Source organism: Elgaria multicarinata, chromosome 14 (genome assembly GCF_023053635.1).
Source record: "Elgaria multicarinata webbii isolate HBS135686 ecotype San Diego chromosome 14, rElgMul1.1.pri, whole genome shotgun sequence".
In the NCBI taxonomy this organism is placed as follows: Eukaryota; Metazoa; Chordata; class Lepidosauria; order Squamata; family Anguidae; genus Elgaria; species Elgaria multicarinata.
The window spans coordinates 3375419-3400451 of record NC_086184.1 but is presented as its reverse complement, the minus strand read 5'-3'; the positions used below and the strand labels follow the sequence as shown (position 1 = coordinate 3400451).

At 42.7% G+C, this 25033-nt stretch overlaps 2 protein-coding genes across 2 annotated transcripts; one reads left to right on the top strand and one right to left on the bottom strand.

Moving 5' to 3' along the window:
* Nucleotides 1–551: 551 nt before the first annotated feature.
* Nucleotides 552–19043, bottom strand: CA5A (carbonic anhydrase 5A). The gene is made up of 7 exons (XM_063140903.1): nucleotides 18893–19043; nucleotides 14698–14895; nucleotides 8572–8690; nucleotides 7278–7373; nucleotides 5774–5836; nucleotides 5073–5228; nucleotides 552–2779 (listed from the first exon to the last, which is right to left on the bottom strand). The coding sequence occupies exons 1-7, from the start codon at nucleotides 18999–19001 to the stop codon at nucleotides 2570–2572; spliced, it is 951 nt and encodes a 316-aa protein (XP_062996973.1). The 5' UTR covers nucleotides 19002–19043; the 3' UTR covers nucleotides 552–2569.
* Nucleotides 19044–22702: 3659 nt separating this feature from the next.
* LOC134408814 (E3 ubiquitin-protein ligase TRIM52-like) lies at nucleotides 22703–24531 on the top strand. Its single transcript, XM_063141268.1, has 3 exons — nucleotides 22703–23116; nucleotides 23267–23354; nucleotides 24304–24531. Exons 1-3 carry the CDS (start codon nucleotides 22703–22705, stop codon nucleotides 24378–24380), a joined length of 579 nt encoding a protein of 192 aa, XP_062997338.1. The 3' UTR covers nucleotides 24381–24531.
* The last annotated feature ends 502 nt before the right edge of the window (nucleotides 24532–25033 follow it).

Sequence of the window (25033 nt, the reverse complement as noted above, 5' to 3'; positions counted from 1 at the left end):
TGATTAAAACTGGGTCCAAACCACAGTGCATAAAGTGGTTACCTGATTTATTGAATGGGATAGCCATTTGTCAACTTCCTTAAACAAATCTTTCTACTTACTCCATCTTTCATAGCTAGTGTGTCTGCAACCAGTCCTTCGGTTTTAAAAGGCCAATTCCTATTTTTTTTGCAGATATAAATCTATTATGTCCTTTCTTTTTGCATTTATATTCCGCTTTCCTACCAGACAAGAGACCGCCAAAAGCAGCTTACAAGTCCGTACTCTGCCTTGCTCGTTTCTCAGGCGCTCTGAATCCTGCTGGGACATTTGGGAAATCTTTGGCTACTGAAGAGTTGGGCATGCACATTTCTTGACTCACCAGTCCCACAACACTGCATCGCGCCAGGATATCGGCGTGCGGCCTCCTGGCTCGAGGGAGGCATTCCCTTGGAGAGGGGGAGCAAGAAGGCCCAGCTAACCTAGCCACCAGCCACAATGCCCTTAGAAGCCCCCCCCCTCACACGTTCGAAAGCCAGCAATTTGCAGAATTAAAGACGCTCCGTAGACAGTTTGCTCGGCGCTCTTTATAGTTACTGCTTGAGCGAAGAGGCAAATACAATGGCATTCAAAACACAGTTTGCTTTTGGAGTGCATGTTTCATGCAGTCCAAGAGCATAATGAAGCGTTACATTATTCTTCGGCAAGTACTGCTCGCTCTCAGTACAGCCGGCTATTGTTCTTCCGTTCCAATGCAATTCAGTAGGATTTTTATCTAGTCATAGGCGCTTTCTCCATACAATGAAACAGTTTCCCCCCACTCCCTTCAAAAGGAGGATAAAAACTGAAATAACTTCTGGCGGCAGCAGCGGCAGCAGCAGTTTGTAAATATGTGTTGCGTTTAACTAATTCATCAACCTAAAGTGTTTATTGGAATTTTTAAAAGCGTTAACAGCTTATAAATTCATTTTGCCCGATATCTAAGCCCTGGGGAGACACATTAATCCCACTAGAATCACCACCATTCATTTAATACAGATATCTGAAGATAGATATTAAAAATACACCGGCACATGAACTGCCAGGGAAATAAACCTAACATAAAGACAAGTCGTAACAACAACCCAGAGCTTGGAAGCTGATCCGTTTTCCTAAAAGCTGTGTAAATGCTACCTGCGTGCGCCTCTCATCAACACCATGGGTGAAAATAAAAGTTTAGACCCTTCTGCAAGGGACTAAATCACTGTGCATGTCAAACAGCTCCTATTCATATACAGTCCCTTAAAATAAATTAGTCTGAAGATATCTATGTTGGCATCTGCCATCTTATAAATTTCGTCAGGCTGGAGTTATATTTGGCGTGAAAACTCATCAGCCCGTTTTGAAAAGGGGGAAAAAGACACCCTTGCAGAAAACGAGCTGTATGCCCTTTACAGTGATGATTCACTCACCGTGGGTGGTTCAAAAAGTAAAATTAATCAAATTGGGTAGAATACAAAACTTGATATAATTACACATATGTAAAAAATTGTTGTAATGCAAGTGATACCGGCAGAAAATGGTTTCCAGTTTGCCCTGTAATTCAAACAACATGGTTTACTAGACTTTTTTGTTAAAAAAAAACCACGTTAGTATGATTAGTTTCTGCTTCAACACTTAGATGCTAAAACTGTAACATAGAACTCCCTAATACTATTATGTGATATTTGGAGAAATCTAAACAAGACCACAGAACTGAACGCCGTTGATTAATTCAGGCACATCCTAGATCTCAGGATAGCCTTTGTGGAAGATACATCTAAGCTGCAGTTTGTTATCTATATTCCATTGCAGGAGTCCACAGAGTGAAAAATCATCATATATTTTAGGCCTCCTCATGATAAAATGCATGTATGAGTCCCAACCACGTCAGTAAATGTATAGTAGATGCACACAGAGGCAGCCCAATCCTATGCACATTTTTTGGGGAGTCAGTCTTATCCATTTTAACTGAACTGGTTTCCAAGGAAGCATGGTTAGGATCGGCTAAAACCCACTCATTTACAGAGAAGACTTTTAAAGCCTCGTTCTCTGGACCCAAAACCTCTCCAGTATGCACAAAAGATACAGTGAACAAAATAGGGTAACTTCTATACAGTTAGAGCTGACACGTTTCAGAGGTAGGTAGCATCGGACTATCTGGATCAAGATAAACACCAGAATGCGGAGAAAAAGACATGTCCTCACCACAAACCACACATTTCCTTTCTCAAAAGACAGTTATGCTTTGCTAATCTCCTCTCCTCAGTTGCATCCTCCTGGGGACACCTTTTGCCACTACTCGTCTTGTGGAACAGAGGATCTGTCAAAACAACAGATGCAGAGAATTCTTGATGGTAGGACAAGGTTTGGAATTCTAATTGATGCTTTAAACTGCTAATGGCAGGAGGGGTTTAATCAAAGTAGGTTCTTGTGCTACAAAAAAGACAGTCCCGAAAAACAACAACAACCCAGTCCCTTTGAAGCAACTGACCTTGAACCTCTAAGTATGTATCCAGATATAGGCTAAACATTACATATACAGTACAGACAAGATTTGGCCTTTTTCTTCTCAAAGATACACAGTCTCCTTAAGAGGCACTCGCTCCTGGGTATGGAAAATCGGTTCCTTTGATCTTGTTTCTAGGTTCAGCCTGTGCTGGGTTGGAAAAGATGAACGAACGGTACGATCCATTATTGGCTGAAGCGGACGGAAATTGTCCACCATCCTCTTCTCTTCCTCTCCATCAGGGGTGAAGAGCAGCATCCGAAATACCTCGAGCTGGGAATGAGAAATGGCAAAGTCACGAGAGGGGAAGGGAAGACACACGATTATACTTTCTCTCTCTCTCTCTCTCTCTCTCTCTGAAACTCTCCGGTGACTTTAGTGATTTTCAACAGCTGCTGATAGTGGCTTGGTTCTCATCCAGAACGGAGTAATATGAACCTTGCAATCTCGAGACAAGTATCCCTCTGTATCATTTGCAGTGTGTAGTCCCTGAGAATGTGATGAGTCCTAGACATTGAAAGGATGGTGGTGTGCCATCCCTAAGCCAATCCTTCTGCATCCTTAATCTGCCTTGAATTTCAGTTTGAAGTGTTCAAATAAGAAGGGTTATGGTTTTGGTTGGCCCCAGTAAAGATATTGTTTTGCTCTTCCCTATAAGCATCAGGAAGCATTCCGCTCTGCTTTTCATTGTCCCTGAATCTTGTTACCAGGCAGTCTTTAAAATCCTCATACTTCGGACCAAAATAGATGAAACACTTGAGGGTTCACTCCTATACTTGCTTAGGCAGCAGGTGGGGAGTTGTAAGATTTTTCCCTGTCTAAACATGCATAGGATCGCACCCTTAGTGCGTCAGGCGAAGTACAAAGTGTTGGTTATTTATTTATTTATTTATTATTTATTTAGAATATTTATATACCGCTCCCCATTGAAAAATTTCGGAGCGGTGTACAAGGTAAAATGAAAACAAAAACAGAATAAAACAGTTAAAACAAAATTTAAAAGAAGCAAGAACAGCAATCCAAGGCTGCATGTTAAAGAAAGGCTTCTTGGAATAAAGATGTTTTCAAGAGGCGCCGAAAGGAGTACAAGGTTGGCGCCTGTCTGACCTCCAGAGGCAGGGAGTTCCACAGGAGGGGCGCCACCATGCGGAAGGCTCTTCCCCTGGTGGATTCCAATCGGAGGATGGATCTAGGTGGAACCACCAGGAGCAGGCCCTCGGATGACCTCAGTGACCGGGCAGGTTGGTAAGGGAGAAGGCGCTCTCTCAGGTATCCTGGTCCCAAGTTGTTTAGGGCTTTGTACACAAGTACAAGAACCTTCAACCTGGCCCGGGAGCGAATAGGCAGCCAGTGCAGTTCCCTCAGCAGAGGAGTTCCATGCTGGAAAGGGGCCGCTCCAGACAACAGCCGAGCTGCAGCATTCTGCACTAGCTCCAGCTTCCGGAGCAGCTTCAAGGGCAGCCCCACATAGAGCGCGTTGCAGTAATCCAACGATAAAGGTTATCACCTTTAAAGCCCTACATGGTTTGGATCCAGGCTACCTGCGGGATCGCCTTCTCCCGTACAATCCGCCCCGCACACTCAGGGTCCTCTGGGAAGAATCTGCTTCAGCCTGCAAAAACTAGATTAACAACTGTTACCCAGAGGACCTTTACTTCTGCTTCTAGACTGTGGAATGGCCTGCCGGAGGAGATTCGTCAACTTGACGGTCTTTTAGAATTTAAAAAAGCAATAAAGACTGATCTATTCTGGCAGGCCTATCCAGGGGAATTTTAGAATGTTTTCAGGATCTTTTCAAGGTGTTTTAATCATGTATGGTATGTTTTAATCAGTTTTTAATGTGTATTTTATATCATGTTTTTATACTGTGTTTTATACTTTGAATGGTTTTAGTTTTTGTGAACCGCCCAGGGAGCTTCAGCTATTGGGCGGTATAAAAATGCAACAAATAATAATAGTACTCTCCATGGTTCTGATGACAGCAGCCCCCACCCTCGAAAGCTACTATTAGCCCCAGGAGGGAAAAGCTGAAGTCTCAATGAAAATTACCCATCCTTCATGCCTGCTTTATTTATTTATTTGACTGCAAGTGATGTGTTTAGCATCCCATCTAGTTTATTTTTTTACATTTATATCCCACTTTTCCTCCAAGGAACCCAAGGTGGTGTACGTGATCTTCCTCCTCTCACAACAACTTTGTGAGGTAGGATAGGCTGAGAGTCTGGGACTGGCCCAAAGTCATCCAGGGAGCTTTCATGTCTGAGTGGGGATTAGAACCTGGGTCTCCTTAGTCCCAATCCCAACACTCTAACCACTACACCACACTGGCTCTGAAAAGCAAAAGCCCCACAGTTTGAAAAAGTAGTTTCGCCTTTTTACATGCAGCCTTACAGCGTTAACTGTTTCTGCAGGGATTAACAGAAGGAGATAAATTGAACTCATGCGTATTCGTGCAACATTTTAGAAGACAATGAGTTACTGGAAGGTTCACAAACTTCTGTCTGCTTTCCCACATCCAAACCCAGTAATACAGCGGACACAGATGAAGCATTTCCATTTGAGGTACCTGATCTTCATCAACCTCTATTGCCCTCTTCTTGATGATCCAGGTGACAGACTCTGAAAGTGGCGGGGTGGTCAAAGACCCTGCATACGTCCAATAATCTGGGCACGATGGCAACAGGCAGGACGCGTCAAATTCTTCAAATTCAACCAGCGCATCCTAGAAAGTTCAAGCATCAGGATCACAATCAGTTTGGGTCGTTTGCAACGGAATTCCTGCTTGCAACGTTTCCTGGGTTCCATCCAACAAGCATGGAGGGAAGATCTCCAATGCAGGGGTGCCTATGTTACCACCTAAGAACTTTTTGTGAATTGCAACTGTTAAGGAAATTATCGCTGCCTGAACTTTCTGCATTTCTGTTCCCTCTGACAACACAGTTTACACTCCCCACCCTTCCTCCGCAACACGTGTATATAAATCTGCCAATTTGAGGTTAACATTTCATGCATCTGATGAAGTGGACAGCTTCCAGAAAAACATATTGCAGAATGCATGTTTTACTCTTTAAGGTGCCACATGACTCTTTGTTGGTTTTGCTGCAACGGAATAACATGGGAAAATGAAGCACTCTGGTACGCTTGTCAATGGTCATGCTTGGCCCTGGGTTTTCTGTTCAGCACATGCTCCACGGCAAACCCATGATCGCTACTGCATAATGGGTGGAATGGATACTGAACAGCAGTTCACGTTAAAACTCGTATTACCTTGTGCTTAATTGAAGGTAAGGCATCTACTAACTTCTGCAGCCCACTGTGATTGGCACCAAGCTGTGAAGACAGAGATAGAAACAGTGTGTTTTTATTTATTGCAGTGGTTCCCAATTAGCGAAGTACTGCGGGCTCCTTGTTTTTCAAATGCCAAGCCATGGACCCCCTACTTCTGAAAAAATTGTTATCTCTATGATAGTTACCTGTGCAAAGCAATTTGTTGGAGAAAATAAGGGGTAGACCTTAATAAACAAAGGATTTTAGGTATACTAAAAAACAGACCATAAAATTTGTGATATTTGTGATATTACCACGCAAAAATGACAATGATTTAGTTAGGAATATAAAGACGAATTTAATTTTACTTTTCTAGCAGCTACTAAACCTCAATGTGATGAAAAAAATCATGCCTCTTTTTGTCCCAAACAATCCCTTCCACATCCGGTTCAATATTTCCTACTTTAATCTCAAATCTGGATCAACATCGAGCCGATTTCAATGCTTGTTCTTCATATAACAAAATGTCGAAAGCCTTTGTTCACAAAGATATGTGGAACAAAAGGGAACTAGATGTTTCAAAGCTTTTTCACCTAACTTCTTATAATCAGGAAAAACCTTCACCCAGAATTGGTCCAGTCTATATTCTTTGAAAAATGGTTTCAATGAACCATCACAAGTCACGTCAACAAGTGCATCTCGCTCTTCCGCAGATAGAGTTGTTAGTTGAACATCACCACATTCAAAAGGATTCCTTGTCCATGAGTTTTCAGGATTAGGTGCAGGGAAGGAATCTCTGAAGCTAGTCGCTAAATCACGCAGGTGCTCAGTGATGTTATATTTTACTTCTGGTAGGAATTCGTCATCAGTGGACTCCAGAAATGAATGGTGAATATGTGAATGGTACCATGGATCCCCTGGGTGGGTTACGTGGACCCCCTGGGGTCTGCAGACCCCCAATTGGGAACCACTGATTTATTGTATCCAGAGATCAAAGGTTTTGCTTGCGCTCCTATGACCCTATGCCATTTCTCTTTGATGCACAAAGGTGAAATGTTTTCTGTACCCTATATTTGTTATTTTCCACTCAGTTCCCCTACCAATTGTATACCTCTCTGAAACTGCAGGACAGCGCAAGAAAAATATAAATACAATAAGTGACTTGTCCCAGAGAGGTTACTTATAGCTGCTCTGGTAATGAACTGGGCCAAACGTTCCTCGAACCCTTTCCCTTTCTTCCTTCTTATAATTCTTCGTTATTTCCATGTGTTCCTCCTTCCTCCTGCCCCATGGACTTGATTGATGTATATAATTGGTCTAGTTGACCAAGAGAATGTGTCTTTACTTATTATTACTGAAATATAAACAAACACTATTCAACAAACAAAAATTCAAAATAAAAAGTGACTTCAACGTTGCTTCCTGTATCAGGAAATGTCTCTATACTTCTAAAAATAATAGTTCAGAACAAAACATTGGGAGCTCAGTTTTACTACCGTCGTACCTTCAAAAAGACTCCAATCACAGCCAGACCATTATCCTCCATAATAGCTTCTTCAAAACTGTCATATTTGCAAGAATTCCAGTGAACTAAATGCAGCTGGAAGAAACAAAGAAAGCCATTCACTATCTTTTTCTTCCAAAAGTGTAATGAATTTCGTATGAAGCTCAAAGGCCTTGTATGTAATGGGAGTCCCAAGCCTGCTTTCTGGGCTGCCCAAATATGGCCTGCAAAGGGCACAAAGCCATGTGGCTACTGGCCGGATTTGTCCCTCAACGGTCAGCCCCAATAGCCATTCCATCAGGTTGCACGGAGGGAGATTAGAACAGGAAGTGAGGGCCATTCCAACTTGATTTGATTGATTTGATTTATTGCATTTATATACCGCCCCATAGCCAAAGCTCTCTGGGCGGTTTACAAATGCTAAAAACAGTAAACATTAAAAAGTATACAAAATTTAAAACCATCAAAAACATAAACAGTATAAAACCAACGGTATCCATTTAAAATAACAGTTCCCCCCTCTCCCCTCCCTGTTCCTTTCTCTTCATGTGTGGTGTCTTTTTCTATTGCAAGCCTTTGAGGCACGAATTGCCTCGTTTTTTTCTGGTTATATGTAAGCCACTTTGAAAGTCATTTTGGCTGAGAAACGGATAAAATTCTTTAAATAAAACAAATAACTATCCTGACCGAACACAAGCACAGGACTTATCACACACATCCAGTTCCTGGAACAGAATTAGATACCGACCCAGTTTGCACGTAACAACACTTTTGCTCTGCATCTGGTTTAGCAAACCCAGGGATGCCCTGTTTCCCGGTTGTTCAGCGTGGCGTGTGAACCCGGCATGCTGGTTTGTTTATTTATTTATTACATTTATATATATCGCCCCATAGCTGAAGCTCTCTGGGCGGTTTACAAAAGTTAAAAACAGTAAACATTAAAAAAAAAGTATACAAATTTTTTAAAAAAACCAACGACCCAGACTTTTAATTCAACAACAAACCATGGTTTAAAATTCTGGGTGCTTCTCTCTCAACAATCCAAAGTGCCAGGCTTATTTGTTAAACTAGATGCAAGAGGAAGCAGCGAGCAGGAGGGAGGCAGTGTGGTCACTTGCACACAGTCCCAACAACCCATGAATTGCCATTATGTGCGAACTGGGTGATCGTAGTTCCTGGGGAAACAAATGCCCTTTCCAACAGCCCCTAGCAAGGCTCATGGGTATATAATGTTTTAGGAACTAGCTTGCTACAAGTCTCATATATGCACAGTGAACCTCTTTCCCTCTCTTACCTCTGCTGGGAAGACCTTACAGTCAACCGTGTGCTCTGAGCCCCACTCATTTATGGCTCCCCAGTGAAAGTGGAACTGCTTCAGCCTGTAGTTGTTCTCCAAGGGGCCTCCTGTAATAACTTACATAAGAAAAGAAATGTCTTAGGAGACTGACACTTGGGCTGCAATCCTATATGCGTGAACTGAGACTAAGGCCTTAGCTAGACCGGGCGAAATCCCGGGGCGAACCCTGGGATGGTCCCTGTGTGTCCACATGACGCACAGGGGATCCTGGGATCAGGGAGGGATGATCCCTCGCTTGCCCCGGGATATCACCCTCCACTTTGGGCCCGCTTTTTCTGTGGTCCCGGGCTGAGCCCAAGACCACGGAACGTGTGGCCCGTTGCCAGGGACTCGGGAGCCTCGCACAGGGCGTAGCACTCCTCAGGAACGCTGCGCCCATCGGGGGTAGGGTGGGGAAATTAAGTTAATTTTTTTAAAAAAAACCTTACCTTTGCGCACGACCGTTTGTGTGCTCCTGTTCCTTTAAAAATAAAAATGGCGGGCATGACGCCTCTCTTCCTGAGGTCATCGCGCCTCATGCGTAGTCATCGCGCCTCACGTGTAAACGGAGGAGGGATCTCACATTAATCACAACATGAGATCCCTCCTCCGTCGCAGACTATTAGGTAGGTCTAGCTAAGTCGTCCCACTGAATGTAGTGGGATTTACTTCTGAGCAGAGACATGTATAACATACACTCCTCATACTGGAAGTAACAAGACAGCTTTTAGCATATGCACCCTTTAGCAAGCGGACATCAACCCGGGTCGCACATAACAGCTGCAAATCATGGGTTAATTAACCTATGGTTTTCTGGGGATGTGTGCCACTGCCATATTGAAAAAGCAACCTCCGATTGGTGGTTACTTTGCAATGTGCGAACTCAGACACTGTGACCTGGATCAAATGTAACACAAACTCAGAGTACGGGCTGAGTATGGGTTGCCATTGAATGGAAGGTTGTCATTACATGCGAACCCTGCACCATGATTTAACTCTTGGTTGTTAACCACGAATAACCCAGAATTCACAGCCCAACATCAAATCATGGGTTCTCTTCCTGGGTTGTTTGCGGTTAACAACTCATTGTGCAGGGTTCGCATGTAATGACAACTTACAACACAATGATTGTAGGTTAATGATTCTTAGGTTAACCAACGAATGAGTGCATGGCCATCTGGGGAATCCCGGAGGGCCAGATTGGGATCTCACGCCTGAAGTTCTACACCGCTGTTTTAGAAGAAAAGCCACAGCAAGGCTTGCAAAATCATGGTGAAGATGCCCTATACGTCTCCTCTGCGGGTGTGAACAAGTGCCTCCTGGCTGGCTCAGTGAGATATTATAGGATGCTTACATCCGCAGTATCCAAACATAGTCCCTGCATTGATGCCGTGATCTGCCAGCAATGCAGACCACAAAAGTCAGAGCTATTCTCAGACTTCTTGTCGCACCAACCAAACTAACACGGATGTTTACACTGCAGTGAAGGCTGGCGGCTCCAAGCTGGATAACTCCTTATGGAAACGTATTCCTACATTCACTGCTAGGATAGCAGTTGCAGCTCTTTATCGGGTTCATGTATGAACAACCAAAGAAGAATTCTCCGTTGCCTAATCAAGCTGCAGCACGGACCCTTGTAAGAGATTAAAAATGGGGCATTAATCACTTCCGGTGCAGTCCAGTCTGTTACTTTCTAGCGGTACATCATTTTCTAGCGGTACCTATCTATGGAGGCCCAAACCCATCTACACGAGACAGCTTTGCTTCTTCCGCCCCACTTCCTCCAAATCATTTAATCGTTTCCTTCCAGGGAATGGATAGAAAAGGCTCGAAATATTTGGAGAGAATTATGAAAGAACACTGCAGAGAAGGAAGCTGCATTTGACTTCCCCCTTGTGGTGAAAATGTACTGCTTCACCTAAGTAAAATGCATACAATACGAAAACCCAGTAATTTCCTTCTAAATTTCTCAACATTGTTTTCATTCCCATGGGACCACAGAACAAGTTCGTCCTTTGAACAAACTTGCGCACACAAAGCAGAATTCTAGAAAGGGTTGGTATCCTCTTCCTGCTGAATGGTAGTAAAAAAGTAGTTCCTAAACTTTTAAAGGAGGAGCGTGAAGAGAGAGAGGCCCCATTCAGAAGACACGTTAAACCACAGCTTTAACCATGGTGGTTTAACCACCATGGTTAAAGCTTATTATTATTACTATTATATTATATTATTATTTATATAGCACCATCAGTGTACATGGTGCTGTACAGAGTAAAACAATAAAATAGCAAGACCCTGCCGCATAGGCTTACGTTCTAATAAAATCATAATAAAACAATAAGAAAGGGAAGGGAATGCACCAAACAGGCACAGAGGAGAGTAAAACTAACAGTGTAAAAGTAAGGTCAAATCAAGTTCTAAAAGCTTTAGAAAAAACCCTGTGGTTCAAGGTGTCTTCTGAATGGGGCCAGAGAGAGAAAGCATGTGTTGCAATAGAATTTAGCTTCTCTTGGGACACAATCTTCCAGTTCACACAAAAAGCAAAACGGTAGCAGTTTCATATCCAGATTGGGGCCATACCTTTATTAGGCCAACTTAAATGTCACAAAGTGTGCAAGCTTTCGGGTTCTCCAGAACGCTTCATCAGGTGATAAGAAAAGTGGAGGGAAAAAGCTGGCTGATTTTGAAGCCACGGAGTCTGCTACCTCCTCTCACATTCTATCTTAAGACTGTGGCTGACTGCAGACTCCATGGCTTCTGCTCTGCTCCTGCTTTGTTCACTACCAAACTTGATGAAGAGTTCTGGAGAACTTGAAAGCTTGTACACTGTTTCGGTTGGACAAATAAAGTTACTGTCTTAACATGGAGTTTTGGAAATTTTCCTGAACCAAGATGTCAGAGACCCTGCAGAGTCTTGACAGCTGGCAATCCACAACATTTCTATGATTCACTGGGCAGTCCTAACTGCATTTCGGAATTGCTGCCACCCACAACAGATAATAAAAACGTCACATGACCATTATTGACCAGCAGATGGCAACAGTGGAGGCACAACCACCATTACATACCTGTCCAACACCTTGATCCCTTCATGGTCTCTTGCTTGGCTTTCATTCTATGCCCAGCAGAAAAACTAGCCTCATCTTTGGCATGAATGATTATGGGGCTCCTGTCTATGTCCTTCTAAACTCATGCTTCCTGCATTGTCCAGCTTTCCTGCATTGTTCTTCCGTCTTCCTTTTATTTTTATTCTTTTTTCTTCTTTGCTATCTGGATCTCTTTCTATTTTGAACAGCAGAAGCAAGCAGAGAGAAAACAGATGAAGAAAAGAGCCCCAGAGGTAAATGAGAAAGAAGCGCAAAACAGAATTCAGAAAACAAAGGGGGGGGGAAAGAATTATAGTAAAGCAAGGCTATTTTTTTAGCGGCATCTCAGTCCAACAATCATTGAAATTAATGGGGTTTGCATCAGTGGAAAAGACGGAGAAGGTGCATTTGTTAATTTTTGGCTTGAAATCAACATTCTAAATAAGGCAATTACATTACATGAATTTATATAAGAATAAGTTAGTGAAATGCGTATCACTAGAGATCTACCAGACTGATTTTGCTCATTTTTAAAAACTAAAGCATGAGCAATATAAATATTGCAGATTTTTGGGTGGAAAAATTCAAAGTTCAAGCTTTAATAGCAAAACAGTATGTTTATTTGCTCTGCACCAAGCAGGCGTGGAGCAAATAAACATACTGTTTTGCTATTAAAGCTTGAGCTTTGAACTTTTCAAAAAATTGCTTTATGATTCAATGCTGGTTAAATAGCGCCTGATCTGACATCAGGTGTTTTCAACCTGAAACTAAAGAAATGCTAAATGATTATTTTTTAAAAAAGAACATATTTTTTCTTGTTTGTTTTTAGCTTTGCTGGTTTATTTGTGCACCAGACTGATTTTGCTCATCTTTGATCTGTTTTCACCTTAAACAGGATTCAGTGTATCAGATGGATTAAGCTCATTTTTGCTTTGTTTTCTCAGACTACTAGTGCCCGTGGCAAGACACTTGTATATATTGAAAAGAAAAGGTAGTTCCAGGCACAAAACATTCGATTTAAAATAATGACCAGAAACTGAATGACTGCAAACCAAATCCAGAGTTAAAAGCAGTTAAAAGAAGAAACCTGTGCATGTAAGCAACGGAAATTTGTAGAGCAAAGTTACTCCCATGTTAGGTTGAGAAACTTGAGCAAGAGTGCGTAGACAGAGAATGCAGAAGAACCAGAGAAAAGGATTGCTCCTGAAGTCTATCAGCAAATAAGTCCATTGTGCAATGTTTCTTAGCAGAAGGTAAGGAACACTGAACAAAGGGTAACAGAAAAATTGAGCAACATCAGGACACTAAGAACTAAGCTCAAAGAGACCGTAGATGTGAAGCAAGACCATTTCTTTCTGATGGCAGTTCTGTCAACTTTTCCAAGTATTTCTTCTCTATTTTTAATATGTGAAAGCCTCCCTGAGAAGCCTACACTCATGAGCAAGAATCTGCCTTGTACTATTCAGATAACTGGACTTAATCAAAACACTCTGCAATGTACAAGTTACTTAAGGAGTGCTAGATGTTCTTCTAACCATACAGAAATCATGTGAATTTAAAAAAAATCACATTTATACTATAAGCCACATAGCTTATTAGTGTATGGCTTTTGAGTGGATATCTTACCTGTTTAAATAGAAACACCCATTAGAACGTTTAAGTATAGAACGCCTTGTTTCAGTGAGCTAATAAAGCCTGCCGTTTCTTTGAAAGAAAGGGAAGAAAAGAGCACTTATAGTGCTGGGAAAGACAACTATATTGAGTTCCTTTCAAGTTTAAATCATTCTAAGGAGGAGCAGGACAAGATTTGCTAAAAAGTAAGCACCTATCTTGCCTTCTAGATACTTTCAAGTACATGATTCAAAAGCTTATCTGTTAAACGCGGCCAAAGTGATAAGCAGCCTTTTATTTCATTAATGTTTAATGCTGGAGTTATACTTTTCATTGAGAAACATGCAGTCACAAAACCTACTCAAGTACGACATCATAGGTTTCCTCCCAAAAACGGACAGGTAAACGCTGAGGGAAAGGGTGTCACAGGGTTTGAAACACCACCCTCTCTATACAGCGCATTGGGTGCTCTAGGTCTTGTATAGATTACATTTGACAGTGAATTGTAGAAGAGAGCAGAAATTTGGGCAAGGCATACTGGAAAAAAGGAGGGGATAGAGTGTAAGACTAAAAATGGGAAGACACTGATTGAAACCCCTCCTCAGCCATTAAGCTCTCACCAAGATTTAGTGTGGCAGCTGAACCTACCTCACAGGGCTCTTGTGAGGACAAAAATGAGGAAGGCCCATCCCACACTGCCCTCAACTCCATTGAGGAAGGATGGGATGAAAACGTAATTAATAAATAATAGAAAAACCTTATTTGAAGGTAAGCACTTGTGTTACATTTCAATATTAGGGCTGTGCAAATCCACGCCTTGGATTTGAAAAATCAAATCCTGACGGCCATTTCATGATGTATCTGCCATTTTGACAGAACCACTATTTAAATTCACAGCCCTAGGCCTCTGTACAGCCCCAGACCTCTGTAGAAAAGGGAATTTCAGCAGGTGTCATTTGTATGCATGCAGCACCTGGTGAAATTCCCTCTTCGTCACAACAGGCTTCTGATGCTGCTCTTAATGCTTGGGCAGGTACATACAGGTGAAGGCAGTCCTTCAGATAATATGGTTCCATCCCATTTAGTGCTTTAAACACCACAAACAGCATCTTGAATTGGGCCCAGAAACTAACAGACAACCAATTTAAAGGATACACAACACTCTCTTACATTTTAAACGTGTATAGCAACTCTCACAAGTGTGTACATAAAGGCCTAACACACAACCACCATTCACACGATGCACAGTTGCCTAGGTGTTCTTTTTTAAATATAGGAAACAATTCTCCAGGCACTTGTTTCTAAGCTCAGTGTTTGCAACTGTACAGGTGACAAACGGAATCCTCTGTGCCAGTACTCACAGTACAGCTTACTTTTTAGCTGGTCTTACTTGATTTATCTGTGGTATCCTCAAACTCAACCAGGAAAGAGTAGCCGTTGTTCCACATATGGAGGCAAGTGGCTGGGTCATAGCGTATTTCAAGGGGTTTAAGATCAGGGTCATAAACACTGTCTCTCCATTGGATGTTGATTGGAGATTGTCGTCTGCCCCCTGGAATTGTAATTGGGCTCTGCCATAATGGATGCACTAGAAGAAGAACACATGCACAGTTTTTAACAATCTGTATGTATGATTTTTTTTAGGCTGTATAAACAGCAGCAGATGTTTGCAAAAGCAAGATCTAAAGAATGGTGCAGAAGGTTTAGAGCAGTGGTTCCCAAACTTTTTCAGGTCACCGCCCCCTTGGTTCCACAAACTCATGCCCACCGCCCCCTACCCTACACTATAAAAATCATTATTCAGAATAGCAGTTTTCAACGACCCACTAAGGAAGATAACAACAATAAAATTCAAAACAGTAACAATTAATTGAATATTTATTCAAAATCCAAAGCACCCGCTGCAGGCTTGCTGAGGGAGGGAGGGAAAAGAGAGCGAATGCCTCTGTTTTGCAGCCGTCATGGCAGGGCACACCAAGCAGGGTATGTCTCTTCATTAGCGTTTTGGTGCTTTTGAAACATTTCAATTCACCGTTAAAAGGACTCTTTTTAAAGGGTATTAAGATGTGTGGATTCTTCCCCTATATGGCTTGGGACCAAACTACTTTCTCTCATAAAAATGTCCCTGGGTTTTAAGACCTTCTGGAGAGGCGCTTCTCGGAAAAGACCACCTCAAGTGCCCCCTGCTGCCCCCTTGCCTCTTAGCGCCCCCTGCCGCCCCCTTGCCTCTTAATGCCCCCCTATGCAATCCCACCGCCCCCAAGGGGTCAGTACCGCCCACTTTGGGAACCACTGGTTTAGAGCAACACCCAAAGGGGCTTTGGTTACAAAACAACAGTTCTGAAGTTTTGAAACTAAGAGGGACATGCCCTGAGGGTCTGATATTAAACACACACAAAAGTAGGGTGACCATATGAAAAGTACGGCAGGGCTCCTGTATCTTGTAACAGTTGCATAGAAAAGAGAATTTCAGCAGGTGTCATTTGTATATATGGAGAACCTGGTGAAATTCCCTCTTCATCACCACAGTTAAAGCTGCAGGAGCTATACTAGAATGACCAGATTTAAAAGAGGGCAGGGCACCTACAGCTTTAACTGTGGTGATGAAGAGGAAATTTCACCAGGTTCCCCATATATACAAATGACACCTGCAGAAACACCCTTTTCAATACAAATGTTAAAGATACAGGAGCCCTGTCCTCCTTTTCATACGGTCACCCTACACAAAAGTCAAACATCCCAGTAAATGTGGAGAACCTTCTTGGCTAGCCTAAATTAGTTCTTTGGATCCTAGCCACAGCCCTCTGAGTGAGTCACTTTCAAATAAGACAGTTTACAAAACTTAGTGAAAGCAACACACAGTTGCAATTCAGTTTTACAGAGAGATGCTGCAGTTAAATTTGCAAGACGAAGAGGAAGGCGACTTGAGAAACTCAAAGAGAGGTACTGTCAATCAGCGGCCTCTCTTCCCATTGGGATATTTCCATGCTGATAAGGGTTGCGCCTGTTGAATTTCTGCCTGTCATATAGCAGTTGGCTACAGTAACAGGTAATTCTGTTGGATGCACATACTCCTAAGTGAAAGCATATGGTTTGCTATAATCCATTAGCAAAGGAAATACTGATTGGTGGGGTGTGTGGAAACTGGATGACCGTGAAGTTTTTATTTACTTGTTCAAAGCATTCACATGCCACATTTCAATGACCAACGCAGCTTATGTAAAATTATAAAAAGATCCATTAATATGGGAGTTAGAGAACTGAAAGAGGATTACTGCAGAGCAGGGCGGTGCCTGAAAGCAGATGTGCCAAACCAGGAGAGGAATGTTGGTGAAAAAGCTATGAAAAGGCTCCAACAGGGAAGTTGACTAACAGGGAATAAAAGACTAACATTTATTTATTATTTAAGATATTTATATAACACCCATTGGGTGGTGTACAGATTCTTTAAAGCAACGATTAAAACAAGCCTTAATAAAAACAAAATTTACCAAGCATAGGATTAAAAATTAGCAAACACCTGGTTAGACAGGTAGGGTGTTGTTGTTTTTATGCTGGTGCCTGTTGCACTGGAAGGCACGTAAGCATTCATAGATTACTGCCCAGTTCAAGAAATATACTCTTCAGTTGGTACATATACAAATGCAGAGAAAAAAGAATTGTTTTAGGCAGCAGTGGGACCAAAAAGCTATGAAAAAAATAATGCCCAGAGTAGCCACGGATCTATGACATTTCTATGAGGAGGCTACATAGAATAGCCCAGTATTGGACAAAAGGCAGGATACAAATAATAATAATAATAATAATAATGATAATAATACATGGAGAGCTTTATCACACCAGCGTTATACTGTGCAATCACTGCGAATTGCATGCAAAGGACTCAGAAGTTTTCCACCTTATAATCTGCTTTGATTGTGAAGTACTCCCATACATCCTGCCTTAATTGTGCAATAAAGCAAAAAGATTCGCCGTATTTAGCCCCTACTTTTTAAGCGTATCTTCCGAGCCGCCGCTGGGGCGCAGGAGCAGGATTTTAAAGAAATGCTTACATCTACATAAGCTTTAAAGATAAAGACACCAAAATTGGCACAGTAATAGATATTAAGGAGAGCTTTAATTCAAATTTGAATTGAATTGGGACATCCGTTGATTTTTTAAATCATTTTTTACATTTCCCCCCTTAAACTCACTCCCTGGTATGCAAAGGATCGCTGTCGCCTGGTAGCAAAAACGTCAACAGCCGCGAAAGCTTAGCGCTACGGGGATTTTATACTTTGAATGGTTTAAAACCTGGGAGTATAAAGCCATAAGCAATAAAGACTGATCTATTCCGGCAGGCCTATCCAGTGACATTTTAGAATGTTTTCAGGATGTTTTAATCATGTATGGTGTGTTTTAATTCGTTTTAATGTGTATTTTATCTCACGTTTTTATGCTGTTTGTTTTACACTTTGAATTGTTTTAGTTTTTGTGAACCGTCCAGGGAGCTTCGGCTGTGGGGCGGTATATAAATGAAATAAATAAATAAATTATAAAGCAAAACAATCAAAGCTTCAAAAAAACAACCAGTTGACATCACAGTCTTTCCATCAGCTCAAAAAAGAAAGAAGGATGCAAAACCTAAAAATATGATTTAAAACCTGGGAGTATAAAGCCATAAGCAATAAAGACTGATCTATTCCGGCAGGCCTATCCAGTGACATTTTAGAATGTTTTCAGGATGTTTTAAAATTAAATCATGTATGGTGTGCTTTAAGTCGTTTTAATGTGTATTTTATCTCATGTTTTTATACTGTTTGTTTTACACTTTGAATTGTTTTAGTTTTTGTGAACCGCCCAGGGAGCTTCCGCTGTGGGGCGGTATATAAATGAAATCAATGAAATCAATTAAAAAGCAAAACAATCAAAGCTTCAAAAAAACAACCAGTTGACATCACAGTCTTTCCATCAGCTCAAAAAAGAAAGAAGGATGCAAAACCTAAAAATATGATTTAAAACCTGGGAGCTTTTAAAGCTCAGCTAAAAACTTTTCTTTTTCCTAAAGCTTTTAAAACTTGATTTTGTTCTGACTCTATACTGTTAGTTTTACCCTACCCTGTGCCTGTTTACATCCTCTTCCCCTCCTTATTGCTTTATTATGATTTTATTAGAATGTAAGCCTATGCGGCAGAGTCTTGCTATTTACTGTTTCACTCTGTACAGCACCATGTACATTAATGGTGCTATGTAAATAAATACATAAATAAATAAATAAATAATACCATAGTGCAAGCAAAGCGTTGCACTGGGGAGAGGGTCTCCCACCCTCAAAGACAGCTTCAAAATAATTGGAAATAAATCGAAATAAATCAATGCATTCCCCAAAAGAAGGGGAGGGGGGGGGGCTTTGGAGTTTCCCTCAGGAAAGAGGGGGGGGGGTCGCAGCAGCTGCGCCTTGTCTGGGGGTGCAAATGGGGAGGGGGGCGGAAGAGGGGGCGGGGGTCGCCTAGAGGGAAAGGGGGTGGGGGTGGGCCTGCAGGGTGGGGGGGGTCTTTCCTGAGGCAAGGTGGGGCGGGGGCTTGCAGGGTCGGTGGGTCACTCACCGCCGTCCCGGAGGCGGTAGGAGGCGCAGGCGCCCAAACTGCAGGGCCGGGCCGGGCCGGAGTTGAAGGCCCCGCTGAGGCGAAGCAGCGGCCGCAGCAGCCGGGCCATGGCGGCGGCGGCGGCGGCGACGAAGGCCAGGAGGAAGGAGCAGCAGCAGCCTCCGGAGGCTCCTCAGGCCTCAGCCGCCACCGACGGACTCCCTCCTCAGCCGGCCCGGCTTGGCCAGGCCCAGCCCAGGCGAGGCGAGGCGAGGCGAGGCCGGTCGGCCCCTTCCGAGGCCTCGCCCACCGCCGTCGTGGTTGTCGCCGCCCGGCAAAACAGAGCAGCTGCCGGGCAAGCCCTTCGCCCAGAAGAGGAGTCATGTTTTCCATCCCCTCGAGCGTCCCAAAACGCCAGCCACGAACCATGGGGCGACAGACAGACAGACAGATCCCGACATGTGTTTTTACCCCAACAGGCCACAGCTCCACATATATTTATTTATTTATTTATTTATCATAGGGTGACACGTTGAAATGAATGGGGACGTAGGTTAGTCAGGACTAGCTTAGATTGTAAGCCTATGCGGCAGGGTCTTGCTATTTACTGTGTAATCTGTACAGCACCATGTACATTGATGGTGCTATATAAATAAATAAATAAATAAATAATAATAATAATAATAATAGCTTAAGTCCCATTCATTTCAGTGGGTCCGCTCTTGGATTGTATCTGAAGAGTCAAACTCTGACAGCTGATAAGTTTGTTTAAAGGCTTCACTTATTATTATTATTATTATTATTATTTTATTATTTATTTATTTATTTATTTATTTATATAGCACCATCAATGTACATGCTGCTGTACAGAGTAAAACAGTAAATAGCAAGACCCTGCCACATAGGCTTACATTCTAATAAAATCATAATAAAACAATAAGGAGGGGAAGAGAATGCAAACAGGCACAGGGTAGGGTAAACAAGCACAGGGTAGGGTAAAACTAACAGTATAGAGTCCAAACAACATCAGGTTTTAAAGGCTTTAGGAAAAAGAAAAGTTTTTAGCTGAGCTTTAAAAGCTGCGATTGAACTTGTGGATCTCAGATGTTCTGGAAGAGCGTTCCAGGCGTAAGGGGCAGCAGAAGAAGATGGACGAAGCCGAGCAAGGGAAGTAGAGACCCTTGGGCAGGTGAGAAACATGGCATCAGAGGAGCGAAGAGCATGAGCGGGGCAATAGTGTGAGATGAGAGAGGAGAGGTAGGAAGGAGCTAGACAGTGAAAAGCTTTGTAGGTCAACAGAAGAAGTTTATTTTGGATTCTGAAGTGAATTGGAAGCCAATGAAGAGATTTTAGAAGTGGAGTGACATGATCAGAGCGGCGAGCCAAGAAGATGATCTTAGCGGCAGAGTGGTGGACCGACGGGCTGATGTGAGAAGAAGGAAGGCCAGTGAGAAGAAGGTTGCAGTAGTCCAACCGAGAAATAACCAGTGCATGAACAAGCGTCTTGGCACTGTATCAAACTAAGGGCTATTCCAATGCATGCAAAGCCAGGTCCTTTCAAACCTGCCATGGCTGTTTTAAACTGGATTCTTGCACCCAGGAAGGAGTTGGACTTGATTCCAATTCCATGATTCTCCAAAGAATTAAATGAAGACTAAGATAAAAAGATCCTCTAAAGCAGACTTTCTCAACATGGCTCTCTCCAGATATGTTGGACTACAACTCCCAGCATTCCTGGCCATGCTGGCTGGAACTGATGGGAACTGGAGTCAAAAAGATCTTGAGGGCACCAGGTTGGGAAAGCAGTTTATTTATTTATTACATTTTTACACCGCCCAATAGCCGAAGCTCTCTGGGCGGTTCACAAAAATTTAAACCACGAGGAACCTAATAATAAAACAACCAACAATCTAAAAACCCAAATACAAAATACAATATAAAAAGCACAACCAGGAAAAAACTATTGAACTATTAGTGTTTCTACACTGCTAATTGATTACAGCTGTTCTGATGTCAGTAGGCTATAATAGACAGCTGAGCAGACTCTTTACCATGGATTTGTCTTGACTAGGTTCGTTTAACTGTGTAAGTACTATATAAGCGTAACAGTATAATGTAATTATTTATATTGATCATGTTTATTACTAGAATGAGTTGTATTTTTTAAACTATAGGCTAGACTGGTGTGTGTATGTATGTATAAGACTCGTTATACTGTGATCTTTGATGTATTTACTTAGAAGTAAATCCTATTGAGTTCAGTAGGGCTTATTCTTAGGCAAATATGTATAGGATCGAAACTATAGTGTGTTTTGTTTTTGACTCTCAATAGTTGTAGAGACATGTATTTTGCTCTCTGTGAGTATGATCTATTCATTGATTTATGAGTAAATTGTAGGGTGTTGAGTAAACATATATAGGATAGGGTTGATGTTGTATTTCGTGTTTAAAAAGATAATATGAAAAACTGTTTACTTTCAATTTGACTTGTTAGTACTCTGATCCAGTTTGCATGTAATTGTTAATTGTGGGTTATCGCTTCCTCTTGCAGTCACAAAACCATGAACACTCCTTTCCTGACTTTTTATTGTGACGTCCAAACCTGGAACTCTGGATTGTTTAGGAACTAAACAACCCAGTATTGATCCACTAATTTCCCATGATTTGCTGTTGGGTTAACTCTGAATTATTTAACCCCTAAACAACCCAGACATCTGAACTTGTAACATCATCACAACCCAGGAATGGAGTGTTCCTTGGTTGTTGATTGAAAGTGGAAATGATGAATGCTGCTCCTTAGACCCAACAATTCCTGGAATTGTTAGGTGTGAACCGGGTCGATACGTTTCAAGTAGTTAACTTTCACTTGTAAACTGAAATATATGCTATCTATTATGTATCCTGCACTGTCCCTTTCAAGAGGGAGTCCCTTGAAATGTGTTGAGTATTGTTATTACTCCTACTTAGAGTAGACCCATTGAAATGAATGGGACTTATACCGCACAGTAGCTGAAGCTCTCTGGGCGGTTCATTGGATACAACCCATAGTTTTTAAGGAGCCCCATTTTCTGTGTAATGATAGTGGGGTGGATTTAGACTACATAAGAGAGTAACATCTCTCTCTATATGCATTTCTTGTACAGGTGTTGGCTTTGTCTCCCATCCCCTCCTCCTTATGAACTATTTGAACGTTTACTAACAGGGACTGGCTGGCGAGATCACATTACGCCAGTCCTTTTACAACTTCATTGGCTGCCAGTCCAGGTCCGGGCCCGATTCAAAGTGCTGGTATTGACATTTAAAGCCCTAAACGGTTTGGGGCCAGGTTATTTGAAGGAACGCCTCCTCCCATATGTACCTACCCGGACCTTAAGATCATCTACAGGGGCCCTTCTCCGTGAGCCCCTGCCTAAGGAAGTGAGGCAGGTGGCTACTAGGAGGAGGGCTTTCTCCGCTGTGGCACCCCGGTTGTGGAATGAGCTCCCCAGAGAGGTCCGCCTGGCACCTACACTGTACTCTTTTCGTCGCCAGCTGAAGACCTTTTTATTTTCTCAGTATTTTAACACCTAATTTAACTTAAATTTAAACTCTGCTGTTTTAATTCTGTATTTTAATCCTATATCAATTTCTGCTGTGTGGTTTTATCCTGGTTGTGCTTTTTATATTGTATTTTATTTTGTTGGTTGCTTTATTATGTTCCTCATGGTTTTAATTTTTGTGAACCGCCCAGAGAGCTTCGGCTATTGGGCGGTATAAAAATGTAATAAATAAATAAATAAATAAATAAAATTGGAAGCTTCTGTCATTACCCTTCAGGGAGGAGAGCCCACGATGGCAGCTGAGGGACTCTTCAAGGAGCTCTTTGACGCAATGACTTGTCCTATATGCCTGGTGTGCTTTAAAGATCCTGTGATGTTAGATTGTGGACACAACTTCTGCAAAGCCTGCGTCGACCAGTACTGGGCAGAGTCTGATGGGGCCTCTGCTTGTCCTGAGTGTTGGAAGCTTTTTCAGCAAAGGGGTGGCAGACCGAACTGGCAACTGGCAGGAGTGGTACAGCTTGTCAAGAAACTTTGGTGGGAAATGAGAGCAGAAGTGAAGCGAGACATGTGCAAGAAGCATCGGAGCCCCCTGAAACTCTTCTGTAAGGACGATCAAGCCCCCCTATGTGTGGTGTGCAAAGACACCGAGGCACACAAGGGCCATAGCATAGTTTTGGTGGAAGAGGTTGCGCAAGAACTCAAGGTAGGAAGTCGCCGTGAATTGGCAGAACTCGCCGCTGCAAGATGTTTTGATGGCTGCTGGCTTGGCTTTAAAGGGGGGGGGGCTGGACAAACTAACGGAGAAGGAAGAGCGGCTTTCCTGCTAGAGCAAAATCGCTTTCTGTTTATGTAGGAAAAAACCAAGGCCCAGCTGAAGGCTATGGAGGAAGGGAAGAAGGACCGTGTGGGCTGGAACATAACTAAGGAGTTGGGAATGGCTGGTAAGTGTTCACTTCTATAGCTTACTAAACTTTCAACTCCAGGGCTGGCATGAAGGGTAGGCCCAGTTGGCGCTGGGAAGGGCCCACTGACAAGAGCCCCCTGGAATTGTTCCTCCTCTCCACCCTTCAACCTGCTTGCTTGCTTGCCTGCTTCTCGCTTTGGCCCAGACAACAGTGGTCGTGAGAAGATGGACCAGTAGAAGCCACTGCTTCCTTGCTTTTTGCCTGTCAAGCCAAGCAAGTGGTAGCAGTGAGGAAGAGGAGGAGGAACCAGAGCAACTGGGGTCAATGGTGGTGAGAAGGTAGACTCGTTGAAGGAGGGTGTCTTGTCGAAGGGCCCTAGGTAGCCATAATACAGCAGCACACAAGTCTGCTCGTAAGGAGGCTTCTCTGTGCTCCCCAGTCTTCCTTCCGCTTGCATTCCCTATCATCTTGTTTCCCTCTCCTCCTAAAGCAGAGTAAAACAAATATGACAATCGTGCTACATGGTCTGAAGTGGGGCAAAAAACCCACCCACCCCCAAACAGCCCAGTGAACATGTTCAGTAGCCAGGGAATGTTGAACAGCAGTTGAAAAAGAAAAAAAAGAAAACTAGGGATTGGGGTGGGCAGGAAGAGTAGAATGCCCTTGGCAGGGGAGATGGGGAAACTGGGCGTTTTTCCTGTCCATTTCTTAAATGAAGTCTGCTTTATTGGAGCTCTGGGAGTTAAACAATAACTGGCCAGTGATCTCATTGTCCTGCCTTTACTTGAGGAAGTAGCTTCTGCTCCCTGCTAGGTCTCCTGAGCAAATCTAGAAGAAACCTGGAGAGAGGAAGTTTTTCTGAATCAGCTGTTTTTATGAATCAGCTGATGCTGCGCCTTTCCCTATTTATTTATTTATTACATTTTTATACCGCCCAATAGCCGAAGCTCAAAAATCCAGACTCCTTTTTTTCTCTGTCCTGCAGGAAATGTGACTCTGGGTCCAGACACAGGACATAGCAGCCTCAATTCTGTCCAAGGCTCCCAAGAGCATGAGACGTAAAAGGCGAGGAATTCATCTGAGCCCCTTGATGAAGTGCTGGACACAAGAGGGATGTACTTTGGGGGACGCTAACGGGAGGAGGGAAGGGTATATTGACTTCTGGGTCCTGGCAGACCCTCTAGCTTAGAGTTAGGCAATCTCGTGCCCTCCAGATGCTTTGCACTACAATTCCCATCACTCCCAACCAGCGGTCAGGAATTAATAGGAGTTGTAGTGCAGAACATCTGGAGAGTGTGTGATTGCCTATCTCCACATTGCTCAAAATGTATTTTTAATTAATGTAAATTGGGGAGGGGGAGGCTGGCTCCACCCCTCCTTCCTCTGTGTGTAGGAGTCTGCTCATATATTTAGCTGTGCTAAATGGTACTTTGGTTGAGAGAAATGTGCTCTCCTCTTGAGAGATCTGGGCCATGGAGAAGCCGTTCAGTACTCATCCTTGCCTAATAGGTTCTGGGTTTTTACTTCCCTGAACCTGTCAAGTTATTCCCTTTGCCCAGGGAAAAATTGGCTGTGCGGGGCTAAGAATGACCCTATGGAATTTTTGATATTGATCCGACATGCTTTCCTTTCTGAGGATAGTTCGTCCCTAAAATGAACCACTTGGAATAATACTTTAAAAATTCTTTATGGGGACAGGGGTAATATACTCTGTG

Bases quoted from the DNA above. Each gene is read 5' to 3' on its own strand.
- CA5A (XM_063140903.1), bottom strand. From the start codon at position 19,001: ATGGCCCGGCTGCTGCGGCCGCTGCTTCGCCTCAGCGGGGCCTTCAAC. The intron at 5,229-5,773 runs GTAATACGAGTT...TGAACTTTCTAG, and splicing joins TACCTTCAATTAAGCACAAG to GATGCGCTGGTTGAATTTGA. The intron at 2,780-5,072 runs GTACCTCAAATG...TCTCATTCCCAG, and splicing joins TAGAGGTTGATGAAGATCAG to CTCGAGGTATTTCGGATGCT.
- LOC134408814 (XM_063141268.1), top strand. From the start codon at position 22,703: ATGGCAGCTGAGGGACTCTTCAAGGAGCTCTTTGACGCAATGACTTGT. The intron at 23,117-23,266 runs GTAGGAAGTCGC...CTGTTTATGTAG, and splicing joins AGGTTGCGCAAGAACTCAAG to GAAAAAACCAAGGCCCAGCT. The intron at 23,355-24,303 runs GTAAGTGTTCAC...TCTGTCCTGCAG, and splicing joins TAAGGAGTTGGGAATGGCTG to GAAATGTGACTCTGGGTCCA.